We start from the raw sequence: 18489 nt of genomic DNA on the forward strand, positions 1-18489 counted from the left end.
GTGTGTGTGTGTGTGTGTGTGTGTGTTCCCAACCCCACACTACAAGGAATGAGGGAGAGTTCTCTGAGATTTGTGAGTCCTCTGCTAAAATATGACGTAGATCCAAAATGTCTGAATGTTTATTGGCAGTGGCAGTAGTGGAGCCTGCTTAGCCTTAGGTCACCTGCTCCTCATTCATTAAACAAGATAATAACGTACAAGGTCACCATCTCAGCGAGGTGATGTAATCTATGTAGATTGTCAAGCCGCTTGGCATATCCTATGTCCTCCATAAATGATGAATTTTCTCTCTCCTTATAAACTATATATCACGGGCTGAAAAGCCTTATGCTGCAGGCCATTTTTGTGGAGAGGTTTGCTACTGTGTGACTCAGGATACAACAAACTCACCTTTGGGAAGGGCACGGTGCTTCTAGTCTCCCCAGGTAAACGCTGCCCCTCTGAGCTCTGTCTCCCTTTGCGTTAAGGTTTCTGCACATTCTTGCTGCGTTTTCCCTGGGAACTGCAGCATCCTTGTTCTGTTGGTTGATAATCCGTGAATTTAAGGCTGTCGTTTCCTGGGCTCTTCATTTAAGCAAGAAAGTAGGAGGCGAGCTATAAATAACAGTAGAACGGGTTCACTAGAATAGGATGGAGCCCAGACTAGAACTGTAAATAATCAGAAAATAGTACTTTCTCTAGAAATAACCCAGCTTCCTGGGAAAGGTCTGGACTGCGTGTTCTTTCCTTGGATAGCCTTCAGGTTCCTCTTAGCTTCTGTATTGCAAGTTTAGCTGTACAGTGTTGGTCTGCAACACATATAGCTATAGAAACTCACCGCTACGAATACCCACCGGTAAAAATGAAGGATGGTGAGAGCAAAGTTTCTTTATGTCCCTGCAATATCTAATGTGGCTCTTTTATACAAATATTTGATAGAGATTTGTTTAATTAAAACTGAGCACTCAGAGATGTCAGAACCTCCAAAGGAAAGGAGAAAGTGAATCAAATGACCCCCGCATTCAAGAATGGAGAGGAGGGGAAACAGACTGAGAATCAAGGAGACCCACACTCTACTCTCTGCTACCAACTAGCTATGTCCCTCACAGCAACCTTTGCCTTGGAGATTTCCTCTCTATATCTGCGATGTGGGCTCACCTAGCCTTTGTTGTCGCCTTTCTACAAACCCTCGATAACTTTGCTCCATTCGAGGCCATAAAATGAAACCTTTTTCTTTCTATGAATAAGTCAAATAGTTTTGTGAAATCTCAAGTGTTTTCCAGAGCTGGGCGGTGGTGGCACATGCTCCGGGATGCTAATTTCAGACAAAATGCTAAATTTGATTTGTCACCAACTCGCTGTGTGATACTGAACCCATCATTGCCCCTCTGTGAGCCTCTGACTCTCTCAGGAGCTAAAGGGTGCAGACATCTGTAGTTTAGAAGCTCCCTCCTTTGTGAACCTAAAGCTCATGCTATTCAAGAGTGTGGGACTATTTCAGAAGCAAATTCCGAGTAGAGGAAGCATATTCTGTAACCTTAATGGAATAGCCTTGCTAATCAATAATCTAACAGAATAATAATAATAATAACTGGCCCGTGAGATACCTTAGGACGTAAAACACTTGATGCACAAACCAGATGATGGGTGTTCAATTCCTGGGACACACCACACACACACACACCACCACCACCACCACCACCACCACCACCACCACCACCACCATCATCATCATCAACAACAACAACAACAAGAGAAGAGAAATGATAATAACTTTCATATAAGTGCCTATGATGTGTGGGTATAGTGTTATATACTATAGTGAGTCTATAGCTCTGTAAGGTAAAAGCAGTATTTTTTATTTTGCACAGGAGAAATGAGGCTCAGAAAAGCTTTTGCCCAAAATTCTATGGCTAGTTATCTGGAAGGCCTAAATTCCAACCTGGTCAGCCTGTCTGACCTCAAAGCTCTGTTTGTTCTACTTCATGTCAAAGGCTCTGTCATGGTTCACTTAGAAATGAAGGATAACGCCAATCAGAGAGGAGGGAGATACATGGAGTTTAGCTTTTCCATCCTTAGTCGATGCCAAGAGTTAAAGATTCAGAAAGTCTTGATATAGATGCTCCTTCTAAAGGGTTCTCTCCTCTCCGTAACAGAAGAGCAGAGCGTAGGGCCGTTCCAACCACTCTGTGAGCTCAGGTCTGTGGGGAGACAGACACAGCAGACACTGCTTGGGCTGACTCCCTCCCCACCCATCACTGCTCCTCAAACCTTCCCCAGGCAGAGCAGCCACTGCTCACAGGCCACTTAACTCTGATTCTAGAAACCATCTCACTCAGAACTTATTTTCTTCCTAAAAAGCAGTTCAGATGCAGAGGGTTGCTTTAATCATCCAATATTATTTTAAAAAAAAATCAATGTGAGCAAGGCTAGGTCTAGAAGCTGGGATCTGGCCCTGGAGCCACATTCCATGACTACTGTTGAGTGAATGACCCATCTTGCAGGCCACATGTAAGATTCATTCATGAACAGAAAACTTACAGAGCATTTTACTAAACACGTATCGTGGGCTTCCCAGACCTATGCTCAACTGTGTTGTGAAAGGGGCAAGTGGAGGAAACAGCCCATTTTGTCACAGGACAAATCACTGTGAGCAACATAGGCTACAAACTTACCTTCGGGACAGGAACAAGCCTGTTGGTTGATCCAAGTGAGTGCAATGAGAAACTTGATTTATATTACAGTAGAAGGGACATCTGTCTGCGTTCATGTCTTTCATTGTCTTTTTGAGGGGAGATAAGGAGGTACCTGTGGCTTTCGGTGCTGTTTATATAAGAAAATAAGTAGACAATAGTATTATATTACAGTATCCATGAGTATCATACCTGGAAACAATATATAATAAACAGGACATATAGTAATAAATAGAGAAGACCACAGTAGGTCCTATGTAGAGTAGGAATTCTGAGTACCAGTAAGAGCTTTTATGAGGCCTGCAGACTCTCTTACTGGGTTCTGCCTTATTTCTTTTCATCTTCCAGTAGTCTTGGGCAGATGAAGGTTAAAATGATAAGCCTCACTCAGTCTTATTTGCAAATTGGTGTATGCACACAGACCCTGGAACACTTAATAACAAACCTGAGTGTGCTGTCAGAATCCCAGACCTGGCTACAGGTGCCACCTTGTATGGATTAATGTCACAGTGACCCCTGGGACATGGTGGAAGCCACCACTTGGGTGCTTTGCTTTGCTTTTGCTTTGCTCTGCTCTGCTCTGCTCTGCTCTGCTCTGCTCTGCTCTGCTCTGCTCTGCTCTGCTCTGCTCTGCTCTGCTCTGCTCTGCTCTGCTCTGCTGCGTTTGCAGCTGGTGGACTGGTGTGTAAGGGACACTGCTAGGACTATCTTATTTGCAATCATAGCGCTGCTGCTGACCTAGAGTGCACATTTCTGCTATATTACTCTTTCTGCCCCTTAAAAGGAGTCACTGTCAAGATCCTGCAGGGGAGGGCATTTGTTCCTTTGAGTGATTTCTTATTTGCTCGTTCAGTTCTCACCTCTCTGCTCAAAATCTGCATGGAAGTCACAGTGCTTGGGTGCGCACTGCCTCCTTATTATCTCCCTTAGAAGTGCATCCTTGCTTTTCACTTGCCTAAGCACTTAGACTTTCCAACTCAGAGTATACTAAGCTTTTAAATTCTTCCAAAACTGGCCTCTTTGCCCCCAATAATAATGTTCACTAAAAGCCAGTTCAACTTAGTAAATGATTATTGAATATCACCAACACACCAGGGACTGTAGTTGACTTAAAAACAAAAAAAGAAAGAAAACAAGAGATATGATCTCTGATCTCAAGAGCGTCAATCTCGGGGTGTGGTGGGGTGCACCTTTGACCTCAGTGCTTGAGAGGCTGAGGCAGGCTGAGTTCAAGGCCAGCTTTTTTTCTGTATGGTGAGTTCCAGGCTAACCAGAGCTACCTAGTGACACCTTGTCTCAAAACTAAATAAGTAAAAGAAAAGAAAAAATCCCTCAGTCTTATTAGCAAATTGGGGTTGTGGAGATGATCAGAGTTAACAGTGGATACTTAAACTTGGCAGAAGACAGACACAATTGGACCCCACTTTTCTTGGCTGGGGAGGATTCAACTCTGTTCAGTACTGAGATGTCTGACGTTTTAAGGACAAAAAAAAAAAGCAAAAGCTCATCAGCAATTAATATTAATATTAATATCCTAGAGTGAGATCAGGGCAGAAACAGGATTGAGCTGAGCTCGGGCCATGAAGGCTCCTGCTCAGGCCCAGAGAGGGCATGGCAGCCCTGAGTCATGTGCCCTGGCGTGTCCTTAGCATGTACCGATGTTCAGCAGGATCTACTCTCGGTGCTGCTCTTCCTGGCAAAATGAGAGATCATTTTTGCATCTGCCCACAGGAAAGTAGGGTCCTCTGCACACGTGTGGGAGATGTGAGTGAGAAATGTGTTTGCCTTCTCCTTGGGCCCTGAGAAATTCTCACGCCCTCCAGGTCCGCGTCGGAAGCAGAGTGTTTCTTTCACAAAGTCTCATAAAGACTCCTTTCCCAGATGAGGGAGAAAGTGATGCCCACTGGTGGCTGTGATGAGGGAAGCGGAGGCCGTGGGTAGCACTGGGGAGCTGGCACTGTTTGCTCTCGTCCCAAGGGCTCCTTTGAGTCCTCATAGCACCCCTTACAGGAAATTTCAAGATCACCTCTTCCTGGGTGTGCCTCCTCCGTGAGAGGGTAGAGCCGAAATGTGTGCGTTTTTGTGAAGCACTTACTCAGAGTGGGACTATGGCAACAACAGACTTACTTTGGGGAAGGGGACCCAGGTGGTGGTGTTACCAAGTAAGTGAGCTATGTCCTCTGTCACAAGTGCTCTCTAGGATAACCTCCTTCACCTGGATCACTCCTTGTCCTGACTCCAGGCCAGTGGAGAGCGTACCCATCCATCTGTGAGGTCACTCACAAACGAGGTTCTCAGATGGTCCTAAGCTTCCTCCAGCCTCGCTTCCTCCTACCCTCTCGCTCCAGCATCTCCAATGGCCACACTTTCATTTTCTTGATAAAGCTTCACCCACTGTTCCTTGAGGCTTGCTTTCAAACTGAACAGTGGATCACAGAAATATGTGTTGAAAGGGACCTCGGAGACACCTTGCTGCTGTGACTGTGGCAGCCTAGGGTCCGGGCAGTGCAGAGCAGTATCAAGCCCCAACCCCTTCCTCTCACCCTGAGTTCAGTAGAGGCACATAGCCTTTTACTAACAATTCTAAAGCACAGGTAGAGATCAATGGTGAGCCAGCCACGTGCAAGGGCCAAGGATGGCTGGGGTGCGCACGTCAACTTAGGGCTGCAGCCTGGGCTGTGACTTCTGTGAGCTTCTCCATCCTGAAGTAGGCATCAGGAGATCCATTTCCTCTTGTCTTTCAAAAGTTACAGCATTTTTCCTCTGGGGTTTCATAGAAACAAGGCCCTGTCTGAGTCAAGGTCACTGGAAATGAAGATGATCAGATGGCCTTGGGTGCCTGTCTCCAGGATAATAACACAAGTCGCAGGAAGGACCTTAACCTTACAGAGTCTTGGTCAGACAGGGTTTTGCAGGAATCAAATGCCTGGGGCTCTCACGTAATGGGAAGACTATGAATGGAACCCTTCAGAGTATAGGAAGGAAAGCCAGAGAAGAACAAAGAAAGCTTCTGACAGAAGTTTAGGGGTGTATCAGGACAAGCCTGTGTAATATCCCCTAGAGTCCCAACTCCCATGGCACTTTCAGAAGCCCTAGATGACCAGACTGTCTGCCACACAGACAAGGTGATTGATCGTGGTGGTATTAGGATATTCCTGCTTCTGTGCTGACAAGAAAGTGATAGGTTTTTTAGTGTAACTGGGTAGGGGATCCAGTGGGCCCAGGGTTTCCCTGGATTGCTGCCCCAACCCAACAAGACCAATGGCAAAGGGAGGTCACAGGGGATAGGTTTCATCAAAGGCGTTCCTCACTGTGTACCTCAGGAGGAAACTACAAACCTACGTTTGGAAAAGGGACCAGCCTCGTGGTTCATCCATGTGAGTAGTGCAGAAACAATCATTGGGGAATTGTGAGCAGAATGTTAGGGAAGGGCGTCCTACAGTGAGTGAGTAGAGTGGTCCGCACTCATTAACGGAGTCCTTTGCTGAAGAGAAGTAACTGTCGGTGTGTCAGGTCTAATGAGGCTGCGTTGAATAATGGATAAGGGTTCTGCTTCAAAGGACAAATATCCAAATTTTGAGAACCGAGGTTTTCCTCTTGTCAGGTCTCTGAAGAACTTTTCTTCGTAGCAGACACAGAGCCTACCCTACTCCTCCCTCTGTCTAAGAAACTCACCATCTCCTGTCCACTCAAGGAGATCTTTTCCCCCCAGATAGCAGCCAGGATGCAGAGGAATTCTGAACAAAAATGGGCCTCCTCTGGCTTCAAGAAGCCTCAGTCCTTTTCCCTATGTAAAGCACTGATAGGAATTATAATTAGCTACTGCTTACAACTTGGCTGACCTGCCAGTGACTGGGCCCTGTCCTTCTTCGATCAGTACACTCATCCATCCTAATGATAGGTAATTGATATTGGACCCATTTTATAGATAAGGAATCAGAGACTTGGAATTATTAGCAAGTTGCCCAAGATCACATAGCTCAGAAAAACACAACTGAAGTTGAGTTAGGTCTACTTGACTAAAGGACTTATTATTAGTGTGAAGGAAGTCCCCCACACCGCAAAGGTTACCTGGGTGTAAATTTTTCCTTCCCCAAGTAAGAAGGTTTGGTCCAACCTTATACATCCTGATCCTCTGGCCATAATAGCCATGGCAGAGTGGCTCAGCATTTCTGGGGACCTAAGTAAAGTCACACTTGTCTTAGCAAGGTGCACGAACTTTGGAGAGGGAAAGAGAAACATTAGGAGACTGTTCATTGGATATTAACCTACAAAGAAAGAGGAATTAATATTAAAACCATGAGGGAAGCCACACAAAAGTTTTGTTCCCTGAGACACTCTGAGCGGTGATGGAAAGCTGCCCTTTCTGGGGGCAGGTATTTGTACTGTGCTGTACTAGGGTGGGGGACACAGGTTGTGGGGCAGCTCACTTTTGGGAGCGGGACAAGACTCCAAGTTTATGCAAGTAAGTCCCTCTGCTCTCTTACACGCTGAACCAGTGATTCGGATTCTAAATTCCCAGCCATTGGCTTGCTTACTGGTGTATTTTCTAAGGTAGTTGCCAAAGGGAATTAATCTCTTCATCATCATAGACCCTTTTGTGGTTCCTAGATCTGTATCAGAGAAGAAACTGTGACTAAGTGTAACAAAAGATTTATTTTTGTTTTTGTTACCATTCAGTTTCATAAAAGATAATGGATTAAACTTCCCAAAGATAGTGAACTTTGGACACACTCTCAAGAAACCCCATGCTCAGCTAAGAGACAAGAAGGACTGTTAAAGCCTACGTAATGCCAAAAACAACGCAAATCAATTAGACCCTACAGAAGTTAAAGGGCAAGATGAATAGACATAACAAAAGAATGTAAGTTTCAGGCCTGCATTGAAAAGAGAGTATTTTAGCAATAGCTACTTATTAAACAACTCTAGTATCCTAACCATTCTGCTAGATGTGAGGAAGGGAGGGAAGACCAGGAAATCCAGAGTGTGTGCACAGATTGAACAGATTGTCACAGCCAAGGTGTGCTTGCGTGTGTACACACACACACACACACACACACACACACACACACACTAAATCAGTGATTCTTTTTTTTCCAAAAGTGCCTTTTAGATGTTGGGAAGATTTCAGTGGAGAGGAAATCACTGTTTAAAACCCGTTGGGTTTGGCATTAGTGAGTATTCTCCAACAGAGAAAGTTGTTAGGCCTTTAAAGCAGGGAGACTAGAGTCCACCCACATGGAGTACAACAGAGCAAGAAGTAGAAATTTAGATTGCCTTAGAGGACAGAATCTCTTCGCCAGCAGGGGAAGCATCCCATCTCTCCAGGGAAGGCGCCTCTGTTGGAGTCTGTTTGCTTGTGTGCTTCACCAAGGGCCTCTTTCCTGCCAAGGGTCAGTGAGCCTAGATTAGAAAGCCCATCCTGTTTCTGGAAAACCAGTGTTAAGAGGCAAAAGGACAAAAACGTCTGTAATGAGGACACAGCACAATCAGGGTTTAGCAGGAAAGTTAGAGATGTGATGATAAAGATGTGTCCATCTGAGGGACCATCAGGGAAAGTGGTACACGGAGGAAATGATCCCGCTGACATTACAATCATCTTTGAAATGCCCAGCTCCCAGGCACGTGGTGAACCATGGCCGGAAGCTCAAAACTCTGTGTTTGGAAAAGGCTTTTGAGTTGACATCTTTCTTAGCGGGTAAAGCTGTTGGGAAGATACCGTCCTGTGTGCGCAGGTCCCTGAGGCTCGGATGCTGGCAAGGGCAGAAGCAGATGCAGCTCAGCTGCCTAGGTGCGCTGCAGTTGTGGGGAGGAAATGAAGCTGTTTCCTAATCATTAGAAAGAAACAATCAGCTCCAGTGAGGCCCCTAATTGTGGCCGCAGGAGTGAACAGGAGAAAGAGCCGATTCGGAGCACAGAGAACCCAACGGTTAAAATTAGACTAGCATGAGAATGGAATCTTAATGTCCTGTCCTAGAGCTAGAGAAGGCATATCCAAAGACCGAAATAAATACCCATGTACATACATGAGATATTAATGGCTCGTAGTAGCATTACCCTCAAATAGTTAGCTTGAGGAGCCCGGGCTTGCTTTATTGTTAGATTTTGCAGACTTTAAAATGCTAGCATTGATCAGCAGTCTTCAGGACTGGAATGCATTACAAGGCTTCTAATCTTTCTGGGCTTTAGATTGGTTTTTTGTTGTTTTTGTTTTTTCACAGAAATTGAGAAGGAATGAGGCTCTCTGGTGTCCCCACTGAGAGGTCTCACTTGTCTACAATGTTCTCAGACTTCGGGGTCTGTGTTCCATATGACATCAGTATGAGGCAGAGCTTCCTGACTCCCTAGCAAGGATAACTGTAGTCCATGCGTACCCTAGGGAATGACAGATGCCATCTTAAGGGAGGGCCCTCCTACACCTCAGTCCTGTCACTAAGCCTTGCCGATGTTTGTCACCAGTGCAGTCTTCCCTCAAGTTCCATTTCATACCAGGCATGGTGGCACACATTCATTATCCCAGCACTCAAGAAACTGAGGCATGAGGATCGTGAGTTCAAGGCCAGCCCTGGGCTACAGAGCAAGACCATGTCAGAAAAGAAAACAATGTGTACTTTTTAAAATCATTTTACAACTAATCTCTGTCTCTTCACACTCTCCCAAGGTGCCTCTTACACCTTTAACTCTGTTGCCTATGCCAGAATGGGTAACCTCCTTTCAGGAAAGCCCTGCTGGCTCCAAGATGGCTGAGGGAAAGGTCCATGGGGCTACTCCTGAGAAAAGGGATCTGAGGTGAGATTTCCCTTTCATCAAAGGAAATCGGTAAACTGAGGCAGGAGACGAATGTCTCATCGAGGCTGGTCCAGTGCAGGCTAGAATTCTTGTAAAGCACCTTTCTGCTGTGTGTTATCTGGTAGCTTCAATAAGTTGACCTTTGGAGCAGGAACCAGACTGGCTGTGTGCCCATGTGAGTATGATTGTGCCAATGACCGGAGCAAAAAAGAACTGGTGCCTTGTTGGTGTAATCTCTAGCAAATCTTGGGATGCACAGAATATCATTTCTTATTTCCACATGCTTTGGTGGTAGCTTAAAATATCCCCAGTTCTCGTACTTAAGTCAGAGAGGTGCCAAGAGCCAATTGAATAAATGAAAATCTGGACAGGATAATTTATAGAAAAATTTTTTTTAAAGAATTGCACATACTCAGTGCTTTCAAGCGAGGCTGATAATATCAGCACCCGATAACCTGAACATTCGGGAAATTAGCTAAGTGCCCTTGGGGAGGAAGAGATGGGTTAATGGCAAACACAAATTCTCTTTTATTGCAGCAGGTAGTTAAACTCCTGGATTAGCTAATGAGTGTGGTGAGGGGACACCAGTTCCCAGAGACTTTTCTAAGAACTGAGTTGAGTTCCAGGACCCTCCCCAAGGGTAAAAATGGCTGAGCTCCGTGACTGGCCAGTGTGCTCTGTTTTGTAAGGATAGGAAGGGAGATGGTGAGGAGGAGGATAGGCCTGTGCTGAATTCTGGCTCTACCTTCACCGGCTATATTTAATAGTGTTTCCACTTCCAACAGCAAAGTGATATTCCCACATCATTTGGTATCATGTGAGACATTGCCTGCACACAACAACAACAAACAAAAATCCTCCATTGGGAGTGTCTAATGCATCCTTGGTACTATGATCTGATCATGGCCTTGCCACACAAGGTTTATACTGTTGTCAAGAAAGCAAAACAACAGCTTCCTTGGTAAACAGAAGTTGTAAGGGACCAAGAACTCCAGGACAGTTTAGGGAAATATCCTGAGACCCCCGTGGGCTCTGACTGGTATCAGAAAGGCTTCTTCAAAGACCTTACCTGGACTGGGAATTCAGCTATAGCTCTAAACTAATCTTTGGAGCTGAAACCAAATTCAGAAATCTACCATATACGTAGAATGAGTCAAGGATAGAATTTACAAGAACTCCCTCTGCCTCTCTGTCCAAGACACACTGGCTTGAGTTCTGGTATCTTCTTCTGTAGGATTGTAAATGTTTCTAGAAAGGGCCCACCCCACCCAGCACTAAATACTGAGGAAGCATTGTCCTCGCTCTGGACCCTTGGCAATCATTGAAGGATCTGATAATCTAGATCCTTCAATTAGAGTATCCGAGAAACTGCTGCTCTGAGCAGGGAGTTTTGATCTCGTAAATTCTCCTGAATTTATGGAAATCATGTCACTTACTTCAATGTGGGGCCTCACAGTAGAACAGGGCAGGAGGAAAGGACTGTTTGTAGCAGAGACAGAATTCCAATGCAAGACAGCAAAAGGGCTCAGTCTCAGGCCTGGGATTCTCCACCCTGAGAGACTTTCTTTCTATCTAAGGAATAGGTAGGTCGCCTAGGCTTCTGTAAAGGTGTCACCTACAGTGTGAATACTGGAGGACTAAGTGGCAAATTAACATTCGGGGAAGGGACCCAAGTGACGGTAATATCTGGTGAGTGACCCCAAGTGGCACCATTTGCAACCCGTTAGGCCACAGTTATTAACGCTCTCTCTGGAGATGTCCGCTGTTCCCATGGCAGGGAGAGGCTAACTGGGGTATCCTGCTAATTGTTTTACGGAGGTCTGTGAAGGGGGAAGGCATCGCTATCAATCTTAAATATCTGTGTTTTCTCTAGGTCAAACTCATTAAAAGATGACTTTAATCATTCAATGGACACTTTTAAATGCCTCTAAGTAGCTATCACTCTAGGTAATGTTAGGCTGAGAATAAAAAAGCCCAAGACAGATAGATGTCTGACCTGTCCGCAGACAGCATAGACACTCGACAAATGTTCAGAACTACTGTACATTTAACAACCTACAAACTATTTAAGGGTTGGCAACTGCTGGTGTAGATAAACAGACTCAGAGGGTCAGGGTCCTGGAGAAGGTGCCCTAGACTGAGGCTGCTTTCTGTGCTAGAAAAGATTTGTTGAGCCTTGACAGATTGATAAGATCTGTGTAAGTAAGAGAGAGGAGGGAGGCGGAATTCCAACCACGGGGCAACAAGAAAGAAGATTTGATCTTGGGATAAACAAGGCACAGGCCTTTTGGCTTGTGTAGGCAGATCTGATAGTAAAAATAGACTAAGAGAACAAGGCAAAAAAAATAAAATAAAATAAAATAAAAGGAACCTTTTTAGACAGTGGAAATAAGAAATACTAGATCGTCCCAGGGAATACAGAGATTGGATCCAGGGCCAGCCACAAGAACACTAAGAATCCAGTTTAGTAAGCAGACTAGATGTGAGGTGAGGGGTGTCAGGAATCCCCCGCCCCCTTCGTCTTCATCAGACTCTAGGTGAGTTCATCCCAGCCTCCTTGGAAGACAATCAGGGGGTGTTAGTGTAAGGAAGCATTAGGGCTGGTGTGCAGACAGGTGCTCCATCTTTCCTGACAAGCCTGCGGTGGGTGCTGTTTTCCTGACACTACCCAAGCCTGATCTGTGTCACTAACTCTCATTCCAAGGTTCCCGGTACTTAACAACAGAGCACAGATTTAGTGGTGAGGGACTCTTTCCATCACTGCAATGCCCCTGGGGACCTACCTCGCGCTTATACACTCAGACACGCGCCGCCTCTGTATGTTTTGAATTATGATGGCAAGTTAGGAATCAGAGCAGCTGAACTTGTAGCTGAGAAATTGATCCAGTCTTGCTAAAGTGACCTCGGATGCTATCAGTGGTAAAAATGTGTTTTTCTGACCAGGTAGAGATAGAATGTCTCTCACTGCAGGGCTCTGAGAGACAGGAACCCTGAAGACCTCTAGTTAAAGGGGATTTGTTTCTCATTTTCAGGGGGAAAGGTGGGGTTGCAATAGGTATCTATGGAGCTGAACATGAAGGGGACTAAACACTAGGACGTCTCTGTGGCGAGACCTTAAATATTTGCCTGAAAGGGGCCAGAACTCCATGTCTGACCACGGCACCCACCCAGCTCTGCTGCTCTGAGGCAGTACCTTGCTTGCTACAGCTCTTGTCTTAACTCAGCATCCTTGAGCAATGGCACCAGGGCCTGGTTGCTTTGGTTTAGGATCCAGCAGGGAGCCAGCATTGCCAAGGCCACCCTGGTTGGCTCCTGTGATCAGTTAAGAACTGTGGGAGACCCACAGGGGAAGGAGCTTTGGATCACAGCCCTGCTGGAAACTCTCTAGGTGGTCTGCCTCCGGCCAGCCTCTGCTTCCTCCTCAGACCGTGGAGGGCGTGGGGAAATAGTCTGAGAGAGTCACGTTAAAAACAAAATCCCTTGGAGAAAGGAAAGAATTGTCTTCAGGTAGCACCCGCTTTCCTGGAATAAAGAGACAGTGTGATTGGTTTGCTAAGTGGTATGTTTTCATGGTGAAAGCCGGGCACGTTTGTTCAGTGCCCGGTGTGTGGTTTACTCGGTTATTTTTATTTGAAGAAATAGTCATTTCTCAGAACAGCCTGGTGTCCCTCTAACAGGTGAAAATTCTGCGACTTCAGCTGCCTGTTGATTTAATCCAGGCTGACCGGAGTAAATTGTAGAGACAGGGCTCTGGTGTGAGTGCTATTCAAAACATTTATCAACAAGAGAGGAAAAATGGCCTGGTAGTGTGAGAGATTTTCTAACCTAATGTTAAAATATCACACGCCTTCGTTTCTCACCAATGTCCAGCCTACCTGGGGGAGAGTACTCTAGAGAAGACATCTAAGTCTCTGTTTTCTAAGCTTGTGTTTGTCCTGCCAAAACAAAATTGTTTGACTGGACCCACCGGGGTTTTGAAGATCGTGTTAAGTAGAAAAATGACAAGATGGTTTAGTGGTCCCATAGTTCTTTCTGGTTTTCCCAGATGCCAGAAAGGACCCCGTGGAGAGGAACTACTGAGAGCTAGAGATCTTGGCTGGCACTCATGACTTGTGCCTGTTCCTAAGCCTGTGTCCATCATGGGCAGCTAGATCCTAAGCTGTCATTTCCAATGTAAAGTCTGTGAACAAGACTGGCTAGTCCAGAGAGTTCCGCTCTTGCCTGTCACTAGCATCTGAGTTCTGACCTAAGTTAGGACCCAAAAAATAAATCTTCTAACATCAGTCCTCTTGGCCCACAGACATCCAGAACCCAGAACCTGCTGTGTACCAGTTAAAAGACCCTCGGTCTCGGGACAGTACCCTCTGCCTGTTCACCGACTTTGATTCCCAAATCAATGTGCCGAAAACCATGGAATCTGGAACGTTCATCACTGACAAAACTGTGCTGGACATGAAAGCTATGGATTCCAAGAGCAATGGGGCCATTGCCTGGAGCAACCAGACAAGCTTCACCTGCCAAGATGCCTTCAAAGAGACCAATGCCACCTACCCCAGTTCAGGTGAGTGGTGCCCCAGAGGTCTCCTCCTGGCTCAAATCTATGGTTTCCAAAAGCTGCTTTGGGTCATCTCACCCTCATCATTAAGCAGCAAAATCCACATCCTGTGTCACTAAGGAGTCCTAGCGGGTCACCAAAGCAGACAAGAGAACATGACAGAGGACATTGGCCCAGCGTTGGTCTCACAATTCTGAGAGCTCACCTTCCTGCCTTCTCTTGAGCCAAGTGCCCTCTCTGTTCTCCCAGGCACAGTTTCCAATCCCTTCCTGCCCACCCCCCCCCCCCCCTCCAGCCGCCTGCCCTGATTTCTATGTCTGCCAAGTAGTGTGAGTACAGAAGTCAGATGAGGAGGAGGGAGCGCCACTCTAATCCGGGAGGACCATCCGTCAGCAGAGGGACATGTAAATGACACCAGGCTGCAATTAATATGTGCAATAACTCAGAGTTAAGACAAGAACAGCTCAGAGAAAGGCTCAGAGAAAACACTATCGCACGACAAGTTAACAGATAAGAAGGGACCAGCCCTGCCTGGGGCCAGAGAGGACCCTGTCAGAGGCCAAGAAAGGAGAATCCGGAGAACAAGGAGAAGCTGCAGGAAATGGATTGTAAGCCATGGACAGGGGGGTCAGATCACAGGTAGAGGCAAGAGAAGCAGACGTTCAAAGTTATCTTCACCTACACAGAAAGTTCAAGGCCAGTCTGGACTACCCAAGACCCTGTCTCCAAAAACAACTAAATAAACATAAGGTTGAGTGGTGTGTAGAAGGCAGACTGTAGATCCAGCAGAAGACAGAGAACATAGAGAGATGAAGGAAGCCCCACCAGGTGATGGCGGGACTCCAGCGGCCAACAGCACTTAGGTTTCACAGATAGAACCACACAGAGATCGGTCAATGGGCATCAAGGGGAGTGGCAGAGCATCTCGGTCGATGGGACCTTATACTAAGTAAGAGATAATAAAGGAGCAAAGTTGGGCATCAACACTATTGGGGGAAGGTGTACATGAAAATACATGGCCCTGGTCACTGTGAATATGTCTTGCTGTCTTTACGGGACTCTAGACTGAAACCTCCAGGTTCAGGGACTATCTTGACTTTTTGGCCCATGCCACACGTACTTTGCACAGCCCATAGTTGTTGAAAGAGTAAAAGCATGCCCACAAGTCAGGGTATTGGGCCTTTGCCCCAGCAGATACCCTTGGGCAATATGTCCCCCAGCTCTCTCCCAAAGAATCACAGAAAAGCTGTGATATGTTTTCCTGACCAACAACCTGTGGCGGGACAGTTGACACACTTCAGAATCTAAGGAAATGTCTTTGTTTTCCCTTTTAGACGTTCCCTGTGATGCCACGTTGACGGAGAAAAGCTTTGAAACAGGTAAGAGAAGGGTCTGACCAACATTGAGTGATGCTGGAGGTGGGGAGGAGCCAGTAATGACCTTTAGTGCACAGGGGAGGAGAGGGGGTGGATCTGGGGGTGGGAACAGCATTTCCAGTCCTGCCCCAAACTTCGCAGGGTCTGTCTTGAATCCCCAGCATGGTTAACGTCATTTTCCATTCTAAGTACTTAGCAAGCGGTGCCTCCAGTTTCACAAGGCCAGTGAGTCACTCTCGGGCCTTGGTGTCTCTTGTTTTGGTTCCTCTGTGAGAATAGCCAAAGAAAACCACTTCATATCCCACTGTGGAACTTGTGAGTCCCTTCAGAGCAGCCTTGAACTAACCTTGTCACTCTATGGACACTGGCCCTCTCTGTATCTCAGGGGAATTCCTTTCTAGAAAGGAAGTAGAACTCACATAGCCTCAGGCAAAGGTCTTGTCTCAGTGCCACCTCAATTCCACATGACTAGTTACTGAGTCATCACATCTCCACAGATGGGGAGTCATCACATCTCCACAGATGGGGAGTCATCACATCTCCACTGAGGGGCCCAGGTCTAGAGCATTATGACAAGTTCTGAACATCTACTCCCCCCCACCCCACCGGCACCCCGCCCCTCATCCGTACAGGGCCTCAGAATATTATATGGACTAAATTTTTTGTCTTAAAACACAATGCTCTTACCCTGGAGGAATACACAAAATACCTTTGCCTTGGGGGGTGTGCAACCTGGGAGTTGAAGTTACCCACACCCAACCACACCTAACCAGCGCTTGGGAAAGTCCACAGGGTCGTGAGTTGCTGTACCGCCCTCTCATGCACATACCGTTAATGGCTACCACCTCTTGGTTTTACAGATATGAACCTAAACTTTCAAAACCTGTCCGTTATGGGACTCCGAATCCTCCTGCTGAAAGTAGCTGGATTTAACCTGCTCATGACGCTGAGGCTGTGGTCCAGTTGAGGTAAGAAGGCATCAAAGCCTGGAGAAGGCTTAGAGGTGTGGATTCAGGGCAAGACCCAACCCTGAGCGCAAATCGCCCTGGGATTTAAAATTTGCTTTTAAATCCTAAGACTGGACCCACAGGACTTTTCTACCCACTACCCGTTACAAGTTTTAACACTGTTGCAACAGTGCCCTGAAACACCTGGGCTGCAGAACACAATCCTTTCAGCATCCTTGGTCCAGCAGTGACTCTCCTAAGATACTCAGGTCATGCTCATTTAGAAATGATGGAAGTGAGGCCAAGTCATATCAAGGCTCACACAACCAAAGAACAGAGGAGGAGAAAACTCCGGACCCTGATGCACACGTACCACGTGCCTCTGGCCCTGCCTTCTGGAATGTACACTCCCTTCCTGTGTGCCTTCTCCCTAGCAAGCTCTCTCAGCTTGATATTCAAAGATGCTATACTCATTAGCCCTACACCTGGCTAGAGTCATCATGCGTCCATGGTCACCTTGCACAGCCCCTAACAAATTCATCCTTATCACACCCCTGGGGGTCCTAGTCCTCCATACCAAGCCTGACCTCTGCGCTTTCTCACTCCAGGTCTGCAAGATTGACAGAGCCTGACTCCCAAGCTCCATCCTCCTCACCCCTCCGCTCCCTCTTCAAGCCAAAAGGAGCCCTCCCACCTCATCAAGAAGGCTGTCTGGGGTCTGGTTGGCCCTGATTCACAATCCCAACTGGATCTCCCAGATTTGTGAGGAAGGGTGCTGGAGAGCTAAGCGATGCTGCAGCACCCACTCAGCTCCCTCACTGCTGCTGACCATTCACAAAAAACGGCAGGGGCGGAGCTTCTCCTGGATCTGAAGACCCCTCCCCCATGGCAGACTCCCCTGTAAAATCTCTTTGGAAAATGTTGTAAAAAATATGTTTTTTTTTGCGGGTTTATTTTTTTAAGCATCCATAAAGAAATGCATATTAACTCTTTCATCAAGGTGTAGAAATTATCTCATTGTCTAGACCCTCCTGCTACTGTGTGTACTGAGCCACATTGTATATTATTCTGCTGCCCATGACATCATTAAAGGTGATTCAGAAAAACCAAAACTGTGATCCTATTTGACTGGGTTTTGATGGGGGCATTTACATGCAGAGAGAAACCGAAGTACGTGCCTATCACACTTGCCCAGTTACCTCAACAAACCCTCTCCATTCAACCTCTTGGAATGACCTCTTAAAAATTCCACTAAGCGGCCGGGAGTGGTGGCGCACACCTTTAATCCCAGCACTTGGGAGGCAGAGGCAGGCGGATTTCTGAGTTCGAGGCCAGCCTGGTCTACAGAGTGAGTTCCAGGACAGCCAGGGCCAGGGCTACACAGAGAAACCCTGTGGGGGGGGGGGGGGGGGGGGGGGGGGGGGAATTCCACTAAGCAAGCTGTACCAAGGGCCAGGAAGCTCCTTTTACAGGGGTGAGTCCCCACTCATGCCACACCCATTAAGAGGCTGACCACAGGGGGCTGATGGACAGGCTCTGACCTGTAGCTGAACTTGACCAGCCAAGGATGAAGAAAGTCCTCCAGGTTCTCACCCACTGGCTCCTGCCCTCCTGGGACACCTTTGCTCTCACATCAGACTGCCTTGCTACTGAACCTGTGTTTTACCTCACAAATTGACTGTCTGGGACTTGGCCAAAGACAGCAGGCATCCTCAGCTCTTCCTAGCCATGAGAGTCTCTGCCTTCACAGCCCACTGTTCTCGGCAGAGAGGGAGCCTCTCCTGTCAGTCTTCTTTCCCCAAGGGCAGGGATTCTGATGGGAATACACTTCAGAGACTGCTCACACCAAATGGGAGTCCTTACTAGTTCCCAGGACTCCCCCACCCCCACCCACTGCCACCACCCAGCTCTTCCCTGGTTCAACTGTGTGTCTATGACCACACTAGCCAGAAATAGGCTAATCCTCCCAGCTGTGACTCCCAGGCCTGCTTCTTCTCATAGAGATGGGGCTGACCAGCTTTCGTGTGTGATCGAGGGTATGTCCCTCCCTCCTGTGAGCTTCAGGGTCACCAGCCATGAAATGTCAGTTTCGACTGGAGACTATAGCAAAAACCCATGTTCCCTCTCCCTGCCACCCCTGATTAGAGTGA

The 18489-nt window shown here is 46.9% G+C and overlaps 1 protein-coding gene across 1 annotated transcript in view; it reads left to right on the forward strand.

Annotated features, from left to right (window-relative positions):
- LOC110309056 (immunoglobulin kappa light chain-like) overlaps positions 1-17428 on the forward strand; it is a 447110-nt gene extending 429682 nt beyond the window's left edge. Inside the window, exons 5-8 of the mRNA XM_029469031.1 lie at positions 13762-14022; positions 15351-15395; positions 16253-16360; positions 16948-17428. Coding sequence (XP_029324891.1) covers positions 13762-14022; positions 15351-15395; positions 16253-16359 — 413 coding nt within the window. The 3' untranslated portion in view covers position 16360; positions 16948-17428. The remainder of the gene's footprint in view (positions 1-13761; positions 14023-15350; positions 15396-16252; positions 16361-16947) is intronic.
- The last annotated feature ends 1061 nt before the right edge of the window (positions 17429-18489 follow it).

The sequence above is a fragment of the Mus caroli genome, chromosome 14 (genome assembly GCF_900094665.2).
Source record: "Mus caroli chromosome 14, CAROLI_EIJ_v1.1, whole genome shotgun sequence".
Lineage (NCBI taxonomy): Eukaryota > Metazoa > Chordata > Mammalia > Rodentia > Muridae > Mus > Mus caroli.